This window comes from Dipodomys merriami, unplaced genomic scaffold (genome assembly GCF_024711535.1).
Source record: "Dipodomys merriami isolate MVZ:Mamm:240054 unplaced genomic scaffold, mDipMer1.0.p SCAF_28, whole genome shotgun sequence".
NCBI classification, from domain to species: domain Eukaryota; kingdom Metazoa; phylum Chordata; class Mammalia; order Rodentia; family Heteromyidae; genus Dipodomys; species Dipodomys merriami.
Window position 1 is genome coordinate 16,188,010 of NW_027204270.1, and position 12,869 is coordinate 16,200,878.

General features: G+C 40.8%; 1 protein-coding gene across 17 annotated transcripts in view; it reads left to right on the plus strand.

The window, feature by feature from the left end:
• Positions 1–12,869, plus strand: part of Eif4g3 (eukaryotic translation initiation factor 4 gamma 3) — a 234,209-nt gene that overhangs the window by 170,777 nt on the left and 50,563 nt on the right. For all 17 annotated transcript variants that reach the window (XM_070037719.1, XM_070037734.1, XM_070037733.1 and 14 more), the window contains 4 exons: positions 5,953–6,099; positions 6,499–6,735; positions 8,817–8,921; positions 12,191–12,323. In XM_070037719.1, coding sequence (XP_069893820.1) covers positions 5,953–6,099; positions 6,499–6,735; positions 8,817–8,921; positions 12,191–12,323 — 622 coding nt within the window. The remainder of the gene's footprint in view (positions 1–5,952; positions 6,100–6,498; positions 6,736–8,816; positions 8,922–12,190; positions 12,324–12,869) is intronic.

Here is a 12,869-nt window from a genome sequence, read left to right on the forward strand (position 1 = left end):
GGGGCCTGAACTCTGGGCCTGGGCGCTGTCCCTCAGCTCTTCAGCTCAAGACTAGCGCTCTACCACTTGAGTTGTCTGTGGTATTTTATTATAGCAACCTAAGCAGATTAAGACTTTCATCCCTCCTGTTGTGTTCAAAATAAACAATTTTAGTGCATCTCCTGTCCAGGTAGTGTCCAGCAGCCAACATACTTTGACTTCCTAATGTTGTGGTCCTGTTGAAATTACCCTCAGTCACCATTCTCAGAGCTTACATTCTCACTTGTCCATTTCCAGATTCCCTGAAGCCCTGTCAACCTTCCTGTCGAACGTTGGGGTCATGTTACTGTTTCCTTGGGTGATAATTTAAATATCTAGGGTTAAACATGCCTATTCCACTGAAAATTTAATACTGTCCTTGGAAGTACATCTAAGAAGCTTAAACACAATCACATATTCTTTTTTCTTCTTCTTCTTCTTCTTTTTTTTTGGTCCGGTCGTGGGGCCTGAACTCTGGGCCTGGGTGCTGTCCCTCAGCTCTTTAGCTCAAGGCTAGCACTCTACCACTTGAGCCACAGTGCCACTTCGGGCTTTTTTCTTTTTGCTTATGGGATGCTGAGGAATCGAACCCAGAGCCTCATGCATGCAAGGCAAGCACTCTACCACTGATCCACCTTCCCAGCACCCAATCACATATTCTTTATGCCCTTGATTTCCCTTGACTCCATTTTGGGATAGCAGGTATTTTTATTTTTTCATTTTATTTATTTTTTTATTTTTTGGGGGTCTGGTCGTGGGGCCTGAACTCTGGGCCCTGGGCACTGTCCCTCAGCTCTTTAGCTCAAGGCTAGCGCTCTACCACTTGAGCCACAGCGCCACTTCCGGCTTTTTTCCTTTTGCTTATGTGGTACTGAGGAATCGAACCCAGGGCCTCATGCATGCAAGGCAAACGCTCTACCACTGAGCCACCTTTCCAGCCCCAGGTATTTTTTTTTTAATCTTATATTTTGTGACTTCTCTCCTGTTTAGAGAGCTATCTTAGATTCTTTTTTTGATCTCTGCCTTGCTCTTAATGTACCTTAAATGTACCTAAACTAATTTACTTGGGCCCTGTGTGCTAGCCATTGTTACTTGCTATCTCATTTAATCCTCCCAATAAACCTAACAGATGGATGTCATTGTCTTCATTTATGAATGAACATAGGTTTGGGCAAACTGAGAAGTCATATCGCACTGCTAGGATTGTAACTCTCTCCAGAGAAAACTCTTTTTCAGCAGTTATTTTATAATCTTTGGACTGTCTTACAGATTCAGGGACCTCTAGGGTAACTTGTTCACACTTACAGAGTTCATTAGTCATAGAGCTGGGGATACAAATCCTGACTTTATGACATAGATTCTAGTGTTCTTTCAGTTTCATTGTTCCATATACTCCAGTTCTGGGTTGTTTTACTGTGACTAACCAAAGTGAGTCCATTGGATGTATGAAGCTGCTTCCCAGTTGGACACAGGTACCTTGTCTACCTTGTCTTAGATGTCACTAAATAAACTGATATAGTATCATTTAGAATTGCCTTTTTGTACGTAGCAAGTAGTAACCAAATCTTTAATCTTTAACCTAGCTTTCTCAACATAGCCTTCCCTACACTAAAGGGATAAAAGGCAATCTAAGAAATAACTCTTCGAGAGTATTCACTGTAGCATTTATACCTTGGCTTATCTCATTTCTGCCTCTGTTACCTAAATATCACACTTTTTTTTTTTGTTTGGTTGGTTGGTTGGAGGTGGGGCTTGAATTCTGGACCTGGGCACTGTCCCTCAGCTCTTCAGCTCCAGGCGAGTGCTCTACCACTTGAGCCACAGCGCCACTTCTGGTTTTCTAGTGGTTTATTGGAGATAAGAGTCTCATGGACTTTCCTGCCTGGGCTGGCTTTGAACCGAGATCCTCAGATCTCAGCCTCCTGAGTAGGATTACAGGAGTGAGCCACTGGTGCCCAGCAAACATCACTCGTTTTATTATTCCATCTTTGTGACTAGTATATGTAGGGTGCTTACTTAACTTTGATCCCTATTTTCTACACACCAAGTCCATATATATGTAGAAACTGGATAGAGCTTTTGGCCTGATTTGACCTGTGTTCCTATACAGGAGCAAATTGAATATAAGTATAGATTTTTAGAGCCTTTAATTTACTCTAAACCTAATGTCATTTTAGTGCTCTATTACCTACCAACCTGTTCCTAAGTGTACTTTTGATTCTAATTTCTTTTAGTCAGTACATTATCCTGTGTGCTCGGTTGCTTTAGGAATCCTTTGCTTTCATATTAGCATTTCTCTTGAAGAAGGCTGATGAACTATTGAGTCCTCTTGTGGTCCTCGAGAGTAGGCCTAGCTATGACATGAGCCACAGTGCTTGTGTATATGTCACCTAAATTTAAGTAAGGATGTATTCAGCTTTCTGCAGTCATCTAAAAAATTATTTGACGATGTTCCTTCTTTCTTAGTTCCTGCTGAAAAGAAATGGGTACTGTAAGCCTTGGTCCCTTGATTGATTAGGACTATTAAATGATCTCTTATACATCACAGAGCTTGAGGGAGATTCTGTTCATGGCTTTACCACAGCATCATTGTTCTCAGCTCTCAAGAAGTTCTTGTCCATTCAGCAGCTGCCCAACTTCATTCTATTCAAGATAAAACATTACCTTTTATGAATATAAATGTGAATGTATCCTGAGGCTATGGGTGTAGCTTAAGGATAGAACCTGTGTCTAGAACATGTATGAAGGCCTGGGTTTAATCCTCAGTTCTGCTGATGCAAAAGTATAGTGCATAAGGATTATTTTTCTTTTCTTTTTCTCTCCTTTTTCTCCAATTTAAGAATTTTGGGATGTACTTTTTAATTCCAGAAAAACTACTTTGTCAATGTTATAAAAGCTACTTTGCTAATATTATAAAATATATGTTCAGAATGGTGCTTTGGGGGATTACATCTATAATATAGAATATGTTAAAAGCAGTGCTGTAGTCTCCTTTCTTTATATTCTAAACATATTCTCAAGAGCATTTCTGTCTTGGTTACAAGTAACTTTGAAGATATAAGCTATTGCAGTTAATAGAAAGCAATTCTTAATAGATATGGATGGAAACCTTGTGAGCATCTGCCTCCAAAAGACTTGTCTATTGAGGGTCTCATCCAGTGTATCCATTTTTAGGCCAGATTTCTAGACTCTGTGTGTGTGTGTGTTCGTTCAATATTTTTCTTTGGCAGTACTGCTATTTGAACTCAAGGGCTGTGCTGGCTTTTTAGATTCTCTGTGTATATATGGAGGGGGCACAATATTTTTCTTTGGTGGTACTGCTATTTGAACTCAAGGGCTTGTGCTGGCTTGGCAGATACTCTACTATTCAAGTCTTGCCTCGAGGCCTTTTTGTTTCTGTTTGTCTTGAAGATAGGTTCTCAAATTTTGCCCAGGGCTGGCCTCAGACAGCAGTCCTCCTACCTGTACCTCCACCATAGCTGAGGCCACAGGCTCAAACCATCAATATCACACCCAGTTGTTTGTTGAAATGGGCTAGCCCAGGCCACTCTTGAACCGTTAATGTTTCTGTTGTCCACCTTCAGAGTATTTGGGAGTGTAAGTGTGAAAAATCACGCCTGGCCTTGAGAACTAGTGTATTCTATTTGCAAATAAATAACCATTAAACCAGACATTGTAGTTCATACCTGAAATTGCAGTTATGTGAGAAGCAAAGACGGGAAGGATCATGATTCAAGGCCAACTCAGGCAAAAAATTAGTAAAATTTTTCATTCTATCTCAATAAAAAGCTGAGCGCGATGGTTTACACCTGATGTGCCAACTACACCAGGGAGTGGGGAAGAATAAATAGGAGGACTGCAGTCCAGGCTAGCCACACCCTCCCCCCCAAAAAAGTGATATTCTTTTCAAAATATGGCTGAGGTTGTCAACAAATGATATAGTACCTTTCTAGCAAGTTAAAATACTAAAAAAAGGTAAGAACTATTCATGTTAACTATAATTAACCTCAGCACTTGGTTAGCTGAGGCAAGAGGATTTCAAGGTTAAGGCCATCCCGTTATGTTATATAATGAGTTTAAGGTCAGTCAAGTCAACGTAGTGAGACCTTGTCTCAAAAGCAATAAAAGGAAAAAGAAAAAGAAACAAAAAAGGAAAAAAAAAAAAAAAGAAAAAGAAAAGGGTGGGGGACCAATAGACATACTACTGTATACTGATAGCCAAGTACTGGGATTGAGAGAGGTATCTCAAAAGTCCTCTCAATCTACGCAATCTACTCAAAAATAAATATCCCATCTACTTTTTACTAGAATAAAGATCTCTCGCTGGGCGCTGGTGGCTCACTGGTGGCTCACATCTGTAAATCCTAGCTACTCAGGAGGCTGAGATAAGAGGATCAAGGTGCAAAGCCAGCCAGGAAAGTCCAGGAAACTCTTATCTTCAATAAACAACTAGAAAACCGGAAGTGGCTCAAGTGGTAGAGCATTTGCCTTGAGCTGAAGTGTGCAGGGATATCACCCAAGCCCAGAGTTCAAGTCCCAGGGACCAACCAAAAAAAAAAAAAAAAAGATCTCTCAGCCAGAGTTAGCGGCTCACGCCTGTAATCCTGTATCAGGAGGCTGAGATCTGAGAATCTGGTTTCAAAGCCAGCCCAGGCAGAAAAATCTGTGAGACTCTTATCTCCAGTTAAACACCAGAAAAAGTGGAGTGAAAGCGCTCAGGGACAGCACCCAAACCCTCAGTTCAAGCCCTACAACTGCCCGCTCCCCCCCCCCCAAAAAAAAAGATCTCTCCTATTAAAAGAGTTCTGCGGCCATGAACTTCTGCTTCTGTTCTGATATTTCTGTTTGTCTTTTTAAACCAAATTATAAGTGTTCACACCTATAATTCTAGCTACTCAGGAGTTTGAGATTTCAGTTTGAAGCAACCCAGGAAGATTAATCCTCAAGACTTTTATTTCCCAAACCAGCAAAAAGCCAGGATGGAAGCATGGCTTAAGCAGTAGAATACCAGCCAGTCAAATGAGCAAGCTGAACAAGTGTGAGAACCTGAGTTCAAACGCTAGTTCTGGCAAAATTAAAATACCTTAAAATATAGGACCAGGTGGTGTAACCAAACTACTTAGGAGGTAAGGATCAGGACAATCACTGTTGAAAGCCAGCTCCAACAAAATGTTAATAAAACCATAACTTAATTAATAAACCAGACTGGTTTGTTCTGGTTCACATCTATAATTGCAGTGGGAGATATGCATAAGAAGATTGGTTTGTGGTGGGTAGCAGCAAAAAAGTGTAAGACATCTCTGAAATAAAGGGTTGAGATTGTTCAAGTGATAGAGAAGTTGCCTGACAAGCACAAAACTCTGAGTTCAAATCTGAGTACCTGTAAATACAATAGTAATCCTACAGAGGTTTTATATATATATATATATATTAAAGCGCCTGGGTAAGTTTAGACTAATAGCTGCAATGACATGATGTAGATTTCAAAGTTTTTTGTGTGGGTTTTTTTTTTTTTTGTTTTCGTTTTTTTTGGGGGGGTCCAGTCGTGGTGCCTGAACTCTGGGCCTGGGCGCTGTCCCTCCGCTCTTCAGTTCAAGGCTAGCACTCTACCTCTTGAGCCACAGCACCACTTCCGGCTTTTTTCTTTTTGCTTATGTGGTGTTGAGGAATCGAACCCAGAGCCTCATGTAAGCAAGGCAAGCGCTCTACCACTGAGCCACCTTCCCAGCCCCTAGATTTCAAAGTTGGCTGAAAGCCTGGATCTCAAAAAGGTACAGTATGTATATAGGAGAGGGAGTGTCCCTCTTACCACTGTAGCTAAATTATATACCTGTGGTTCACTTAGCATCGTTGTGCACATTAAAAGAAAAGTATATCTTGAATACCTTTACCTAATCTTGTTGGGTTTTTTTGTATGTTCCTATCTGGATGTAGCTAAAAGTACCCATGGCAGACAAGCCTGGTAACACAGTGAATTTCCGGAAGCTGCTACTAAACCGCTGCCAGAAGGAATTTGAAAAAGATAAAGCAGATGATGATGTCTTTGAGAAGAAGCAGAAAGAACTTGAGGCTGCCAGTGCTGTAAGTAGTTTCATGCAAGTATACCATGTGTCCTTCCAGTATTGTCAAGTAGAATTTGCTAAAGCCTGCTGCACAGCATCTTCCTTCTTTCCTGAAAAGGTACCTATAGCTTTCTTTTTCTTTTTCCCCAAGAAGGAGAATTTTTTTAGTCCTTTTAGGTCCAAATATTAGAACAATTTCACCCTCCAAGCCAGGTATTCATTGTAATCCTGGACTTTGTAGAGTTGCTAGGTCCCATAGATCTGAAGTGGATGCAGACTTCCGGGAGTCAGTTTCATTTTCTGTAGAGAGCCTTAGTTGCTTTGGCAGATTGTCCATGGAAATCTGAGCCCTAGAAATAGCAAGGCTCATAAAACTCATTATGTCCTGTCAGTACAGCTATTATTTTCTATTTAACAGCCAGAGGAGAGGACAAGGCTTCATGATGAACTGGAGGAAGCCAAGGACAAAGCCCGGCGGAGATCCATTGGGAACATCAAGTTTATTGGAGAACTCTTTAAACTCAAAATGCTGACTGAAGCCATCATGCATGACTGTGTGGTGAAGCTGCTAAAGAACCACGATGAAGAATCTTTGGAGTGCCTGTGTCGCTTGCTCACCACTATCGGCAAAGACCTGGACTTTGAGAAAGCAAAGGTAAAAATCCTTTTACTCTAAAGTCTTCCATTTTATCCTAACAGTCCATGCCATTAACAGATGTATGCTTATCTTGCTGCTGCTACTGCTGCTGCTGCTGCTTTTCCTGACAGTTATCATTGCTGTATTTGCATTAGAGTCAGAGGTAGGGTTGGCCCCAAATTTTATATGTCAGTTTATAAATTGTTCAGATTGTCTGTTACCCTCATTTCCCTTCATAACCATTTTATGAGTCATTCATATTACAAATGAATAGGAGAAATAAGGGGTGAAGAGCCAGGATGAGGCCTGAAGACCATGTAGAAGTAAATAAAGATCAGTTGTTTTTATTTATTTCTTTGAAACAAGATATCACTCTAGCCTAGGTTGGCATTGAACTTAGTTCACACCTTTTGTGTGGGACTATGCCAAGGCCCCAGTAGAAACTGAATATTAAAATTAGATAATGTGTCTAATAGATGACACATTTATCTAATTGTAATACAAAAAATCACTAGCTAAGCCAGGCACTGGTGGCTCATGCCTGTAATGCTAGCTACTCAGGAGGCTGAGATCTAAGTATCACAGTTCAAAGCCAGCTTAGGCAGGAAAGTCCAGAAGTGGTACTGTGGCTCAAAGTGGTAGAACACTAGCCTTGACCAAAAAGAGCTCAGGTTCTGCACCTAGCCCCTGAGTTCAAGCCCTGTGACTGACAAAAAAAGTCATTAACAAGCTGGACAAATGACCCAATTATGTAATCCTAGCTACCTAGGAGACTTGAGATCTGGAGGATTCTGGTTTAAAGCCAGCAAAATGTCCACAAGAATCCTAACTCCAAAATAACCAACACAACCTGGATTGGAGGCATGGTTTAAGTATAGAGTGCCATTGTGAGCAAGCAAGCTGAGGGAGTATGAAGCCCTGAATCCAAAGTCCACACTTGCTAAAAAATAATAATAAATCATCCAAATACTATAATTGAATCATAACAAGGCATTATCCAAATAAGACTGTGAAAATTAGAAATACTTTAAAGAACTAATATCAGAAATATCCCATAGTATTTGAGGCACTTAAAGTTGACTGTGACAGAAAACCCCCAAATTTTGGTGGTTATACTAGGTAGGAACTTATTTCTTCCAGTGTAAACAAAGCTCAGAGGTCAATCCTTCCAGCCTAACATATTAGCATTTTTTTTAAAAAAACATTGTCCTCATTATTCTCAGCAAAGATATTAGAATAAGGGACAAGGTATCTCTGTCTTATAGACACTTCCAAAGCTGTGGTATTTTTCACGGAGACTGGAAAATGTCCTTTTAAATAATGTGGTTGTCACCAGACAGAAGTGAGATTTAGTGAAGCACCCCTTTAAATATAGGAACTCTTCACTTAGGGTTCTTCACTTCAATCACAGAATAAGAATTTCTGAAAAAATAAATAAATAAATAAAAAGAATTTCTGGACAAGTCACAATGATAAGAAACCTTGGCAAAGCTTTATTAAGTAAATAAGCAAGGAAACAGACAAGCAGACAAACAGAAGGGCAGGAGCACACTCTGGCAGAGTGTGGGTGCTCTCACAGGGATACAAAGACACAGACACACAGAAGGAGACACCCAGAGAGCCCCTAGCTCCTTGGGTTGTTGGTTATTTATAGGGTAAAGGCAGGGGGTCTGGCTTTAAGTTGTGAAAAGCTAGGTGCTTTATCTTTGCTTTTACTATACCTGAGTTTCCAGGTAAGAATGCATCCTGCCTAGAACAAATCCTTATCTTTGAAACAAGAAGACATCCTGCTATCTGCATTTTGGGGCATCCTGTCAGGCAGTTGTGAATTCTTGGGTGAAAAATGCATCCCTTAGGAAAGAATGCATTCAGTTGCCTCTCTGAAGCAAAGATAGCATTTCTAAGTTTCTAGATACCATATTTCTAAGTTGCCTACACCAGGCCTCAGTTTTCTTAAGTTGTTCTGCTTCAGTCATAAGTTGCCAAAATTCTACCACTACTAATTCTACACTGTTATTCCTCAACCATTTGAAAATCTGGATGGTAAAATTACATTTGAATTTTTCATCTAGGAATACTAGTGATTTTATCTCTTGTAGCCTCGGATGGACCAGTACTTTAATCAGATGGAGAAAATTGTGAAAGAAAGAAAAACCTCATCTAGGATTCGATTCATGCTTCAAGATGTGATTGACCTCAGGCTGGTAAGTAGAAAGAATACAGTCTGTTTTAAGAAATTGGGTTTAGCAAGGTTATCTTATTATGTACATGTGTAAAATTTTAATAGTTTTGCTTTAGGTTCAGAACTTGAATTGGCAGACTTAGAGTTATACAAAATGAGAAAAGGTTTGTGGCCTTTGTTTCTTTTCCTTACTCTGTTTAGCAAATCACATTGCAGTTTAAACTGAATAATCTGAGATTTACATTCTTTAGTCTCTAAAATGAAGGATGATGCCAGCCTTCCAGATTTGCTGTAAATATTCAATGAGATAATTATGTAAAGGGTCAGTACATTGATGTTGATGTTTTCTTTTTTTTTGGTCAGGCATGGGGCTTGAACTCTGGGCTTGGAGGCTGTCCCTCAGCTCTTTAGCTCAAGGCAAGCGCCACAGCCCATTTCTGGTTTTCAAGTGGTTTATTGGAGATAAGAGTCTCACAGGCTTTCCTGCCTGGGCTGGCTTTGAACCGAGATCCTCAGATCTCAGCCTCCTGAGTAGCTAGGATTACAGGTGTGAGCCACCGGTGCCCAGCTGATGTTTTCCTATCTACTCTGTTTCTTGCTCTGCTGCTTCTGCCCTCCTCTCATTCCATGTGCAGTTTTAATCATTTCCACCTCTTTTTTTCAGTTTTAATTGAACCTTCTATAAAAGATAAACCACAACAAAAGTGAATATAGCTCACTGCCAATAGTTCATACCTGTAATCCTAACTACTTGGAAGGCTGAGATTTGGAGATCATGGTTTAAAGCTAGCACAAGCAAGAAAATCCTTGAGACTCTTTATCTCCAATTGGGGCTGGGAATGTGGTAGCATGCACAAAGCCCTGGGTTTAATTTCTCAGTTCCATATAAACAGAAAAAGCCAGAAGTGGTGCTGTGGCCCAAGTGGTAGAGTGCTAGCCTTGAGCAAAAGAAGCTCAGAGACTGTGCCCAGGCCCCGAGCCCCATGACTGGCCAAAAAAATGAAGTGGAGCTATATCTCATTTTGTAGAGTCTTAGTCTTGAATATAAAAAGCTCAGGGACCACACTCAAGCACTGAGTCTAAGCCCCAGGGCCAGAACCAAAAAAGGAAAAAAAAAAAAAAAAAACAGAAACCTACCTCTTTCCTGTCTATCTTGGTTAGTGTAGGTGTTGTCTTAGCGTCTTTCTTCAAAGCAAAGCCACTGCAATTGAGAATACTATAGGGATTTGAAGGCTACTCTAACCTTATTTGCCATTCATGCCTGAAACCACTTGTTGTTCTTACGGGAAGTTGGGACTGTAGTGTTGGGGAGAGGTATAATTATTAGGAAACAACTTTTGTCCTAATTAGAGGGCTAAACAAAGAGCATTGTGCAGGGAAATGAATGAAGCTAGAAGAAATCAGGTTGAGCAAGGTAAGCCAAGAGCAAAGAAACAAAAGTCACATGGTCTCCCTGATAAGTGGATGTTAAATCCAAAACAAGGTGATATGACAAAATTAACAAGACTTAAGAAACAAAGGACTTCCACTCTACTGGTTGATAACTACTAAATAACCCCGTGCTACTGATCACATATATGGTATATATGTGCAAACCTGGGGGAAACCAGGAGGACAACACAGAACTAGAGGGAATCAAAGGAAAACATACAACAGCGGGACCCATCAGCTGCACTGGACATTGATCAAAATGAACTAAGCAACTCAGTGGCAGTGATGGGAGGGAGGGAATGAGTGGGAGAGAAGGAACAGCTGATGCTGTACAAAACAAATGTATGTACCACCCAATGTGGAAGAAATAACTATTGCAAAGCTCATAGAACTCATAAATGTTATAGACCATGATAGACAATTTGCCTCATGAAAGTTAGAATGTGTTTGTGACTTTAAGCATCACTATCCCACAATACTGTGAAATTTGGGAAATTATGTAATCACTTAATCACAAAGAATTTGGGATAAAGGGGGGGGGCATCTTGGAATAGGGAAAATGTTCGTTACACTTGATTTACACACCTGTGAAGGCAAGGTCAAGCAATTTTCCCCCTCCTCTTTGCCCTCTCTTCTCTCCAAATAGAAAATAATAAATGATAAACCTAGGCCATTGGTGTCTTACACCTATAATTCTAGCTACCCAGGAGGCTGAGATCTGAGGGTCATGGTTCCAAGACAGCCTGGGCAGGAAAGTGGGAGAATCATATCTACAATAAACTAAGGAAAAGCCTAAGTCCCCAGTGTCAGTGGCTCACCCTGTGATCTTAGCTACTCAGGAGGCTGAGATCTGAGCATGGTTGTTCAATGCCAGCTGAGGCAGAAAAGTCCCTGTGAGATTCTTATCTCCAATTGACTACTCAAAAACTGGAAGTGGCATCGTGGTTCAAGTAGTAGATCACTAGTATTGAACACAGAGACTTAGGGACAGTGCCCAAGCCATGAGTTCAAGCCCCACAACTGACAAAAGAAAAAGCCTCAAGTAACTCTGGCTCAAACAGGCCTTGGGCAAAAGAAGCTCAGGGACAGCATCCAGACCCTGAGTTCCAGCCCCAGTACAGGCACAAATAAATAATAAAAAATTATAAGATATATTTGGGGTAGTTCTTTCCTTTGGAAGGGCTGCTGTTCAGGCAGAAGAGAGTTTATTAGGTAAGCCCAGTGGGGCTGCATCAGATGTAGGCATATAGAGAGAACTTACGGCAGAGAGAGTATATAGATGAGGAGGTGTGGCTGCAGTGGATGCGGAAGTGACCTCAGAGCCTGCGGAACCTCTTACTTGCCCCCAGGTACCCCAGCAACGGGGATTACAGATGCTGGGCAGGGACTTCTAGGAAGGACCATATGTGCATTCATGCAGGGAGAAAAAACAAAGTAAAGGAGCCATTTTCCCCAGACAGACAGCTTCTGGAAGATGCAGTGTATAGATGGCCACAGTTAATATAGAAGACTTTATTTCTTGGGTTGGGAAGGTGGCTCAGTGGTATAGTGCTTGCCTTGCATGCATGAGGCCCTGGGTTTGATTCCTCAGCACCACATAAGCAGAAGAAAGTTGGAAGTAGCACTGTGGCTCAAGTGTTAATTGTTGAAGAGCTGAGGGACAGCACCTAGGCCCAGAGTCTCCAGGCCCCACAACCAACCAAAAAAAAAAGATTTTATTTCTTTAGCTTAAATTCCAAAGCTATTAGCTATAAGATAAATTCTATGATTCCACTTTTTGTAGATATTTTTATTTTTGCAGAAGAATATCAATTTATTGTTCTGTTTTCTGTCTGATAACCTAATTTTCCATGTTTTTAGTGTAATTGGATATCTCGAAGGGCAGATCAGGGCCCCAAAACTATTGAACAGATTCACAAAGAAGCCAAAATAGAAGAACAAGAGGAACAAAGGAAGGTCCAACAGCTCATGACCAAAGAGAAGAGAAGACCAGGTGAGGATAGGAGGAATGGGCTGTGAAGATCCTGGGAGTTTGAGGGATATATATGTAAGAAATTTTTACTCAAATATGAAATGAGATTACAGAGTAACTCAAAAGAATAGAATGGTAGCCAGGCACCAGTGGCTCACGCCTATAAGCCTAGCTACTCAGGAGGCTGAAATCTAAGGATCTGTTCAAAGCCAGCCTGGGCAAGAAAAGTCTGTGAGAACACTCTTCTCTCCAATAAACCACTCAGAAAACCGGAAGTGGTGCTGTGGCTCAAGTGGTAGAGCACTCACCTTGAGTGGTAGTTGTTACATGATGCTGGTTCACATGTCATTAAGAATGCAGAAATTAAATTTTTAAAAAATATTTTTTTTGTCTGGTCCTGGGCTTTCAATTCAAGGCCTGGGAACTTTCTCTAAGCTTCTGCTCAAGGCTAGCACTCCTACCACATCAGAAAAGGCCACTTCCAGCCTTTTCTGAGTAGTTTGTTAGTGATAAGTGTCTCAAGACTTTCTTGCTCTGGCTGGCTTTGAACTAAGATCTTCAGATCTC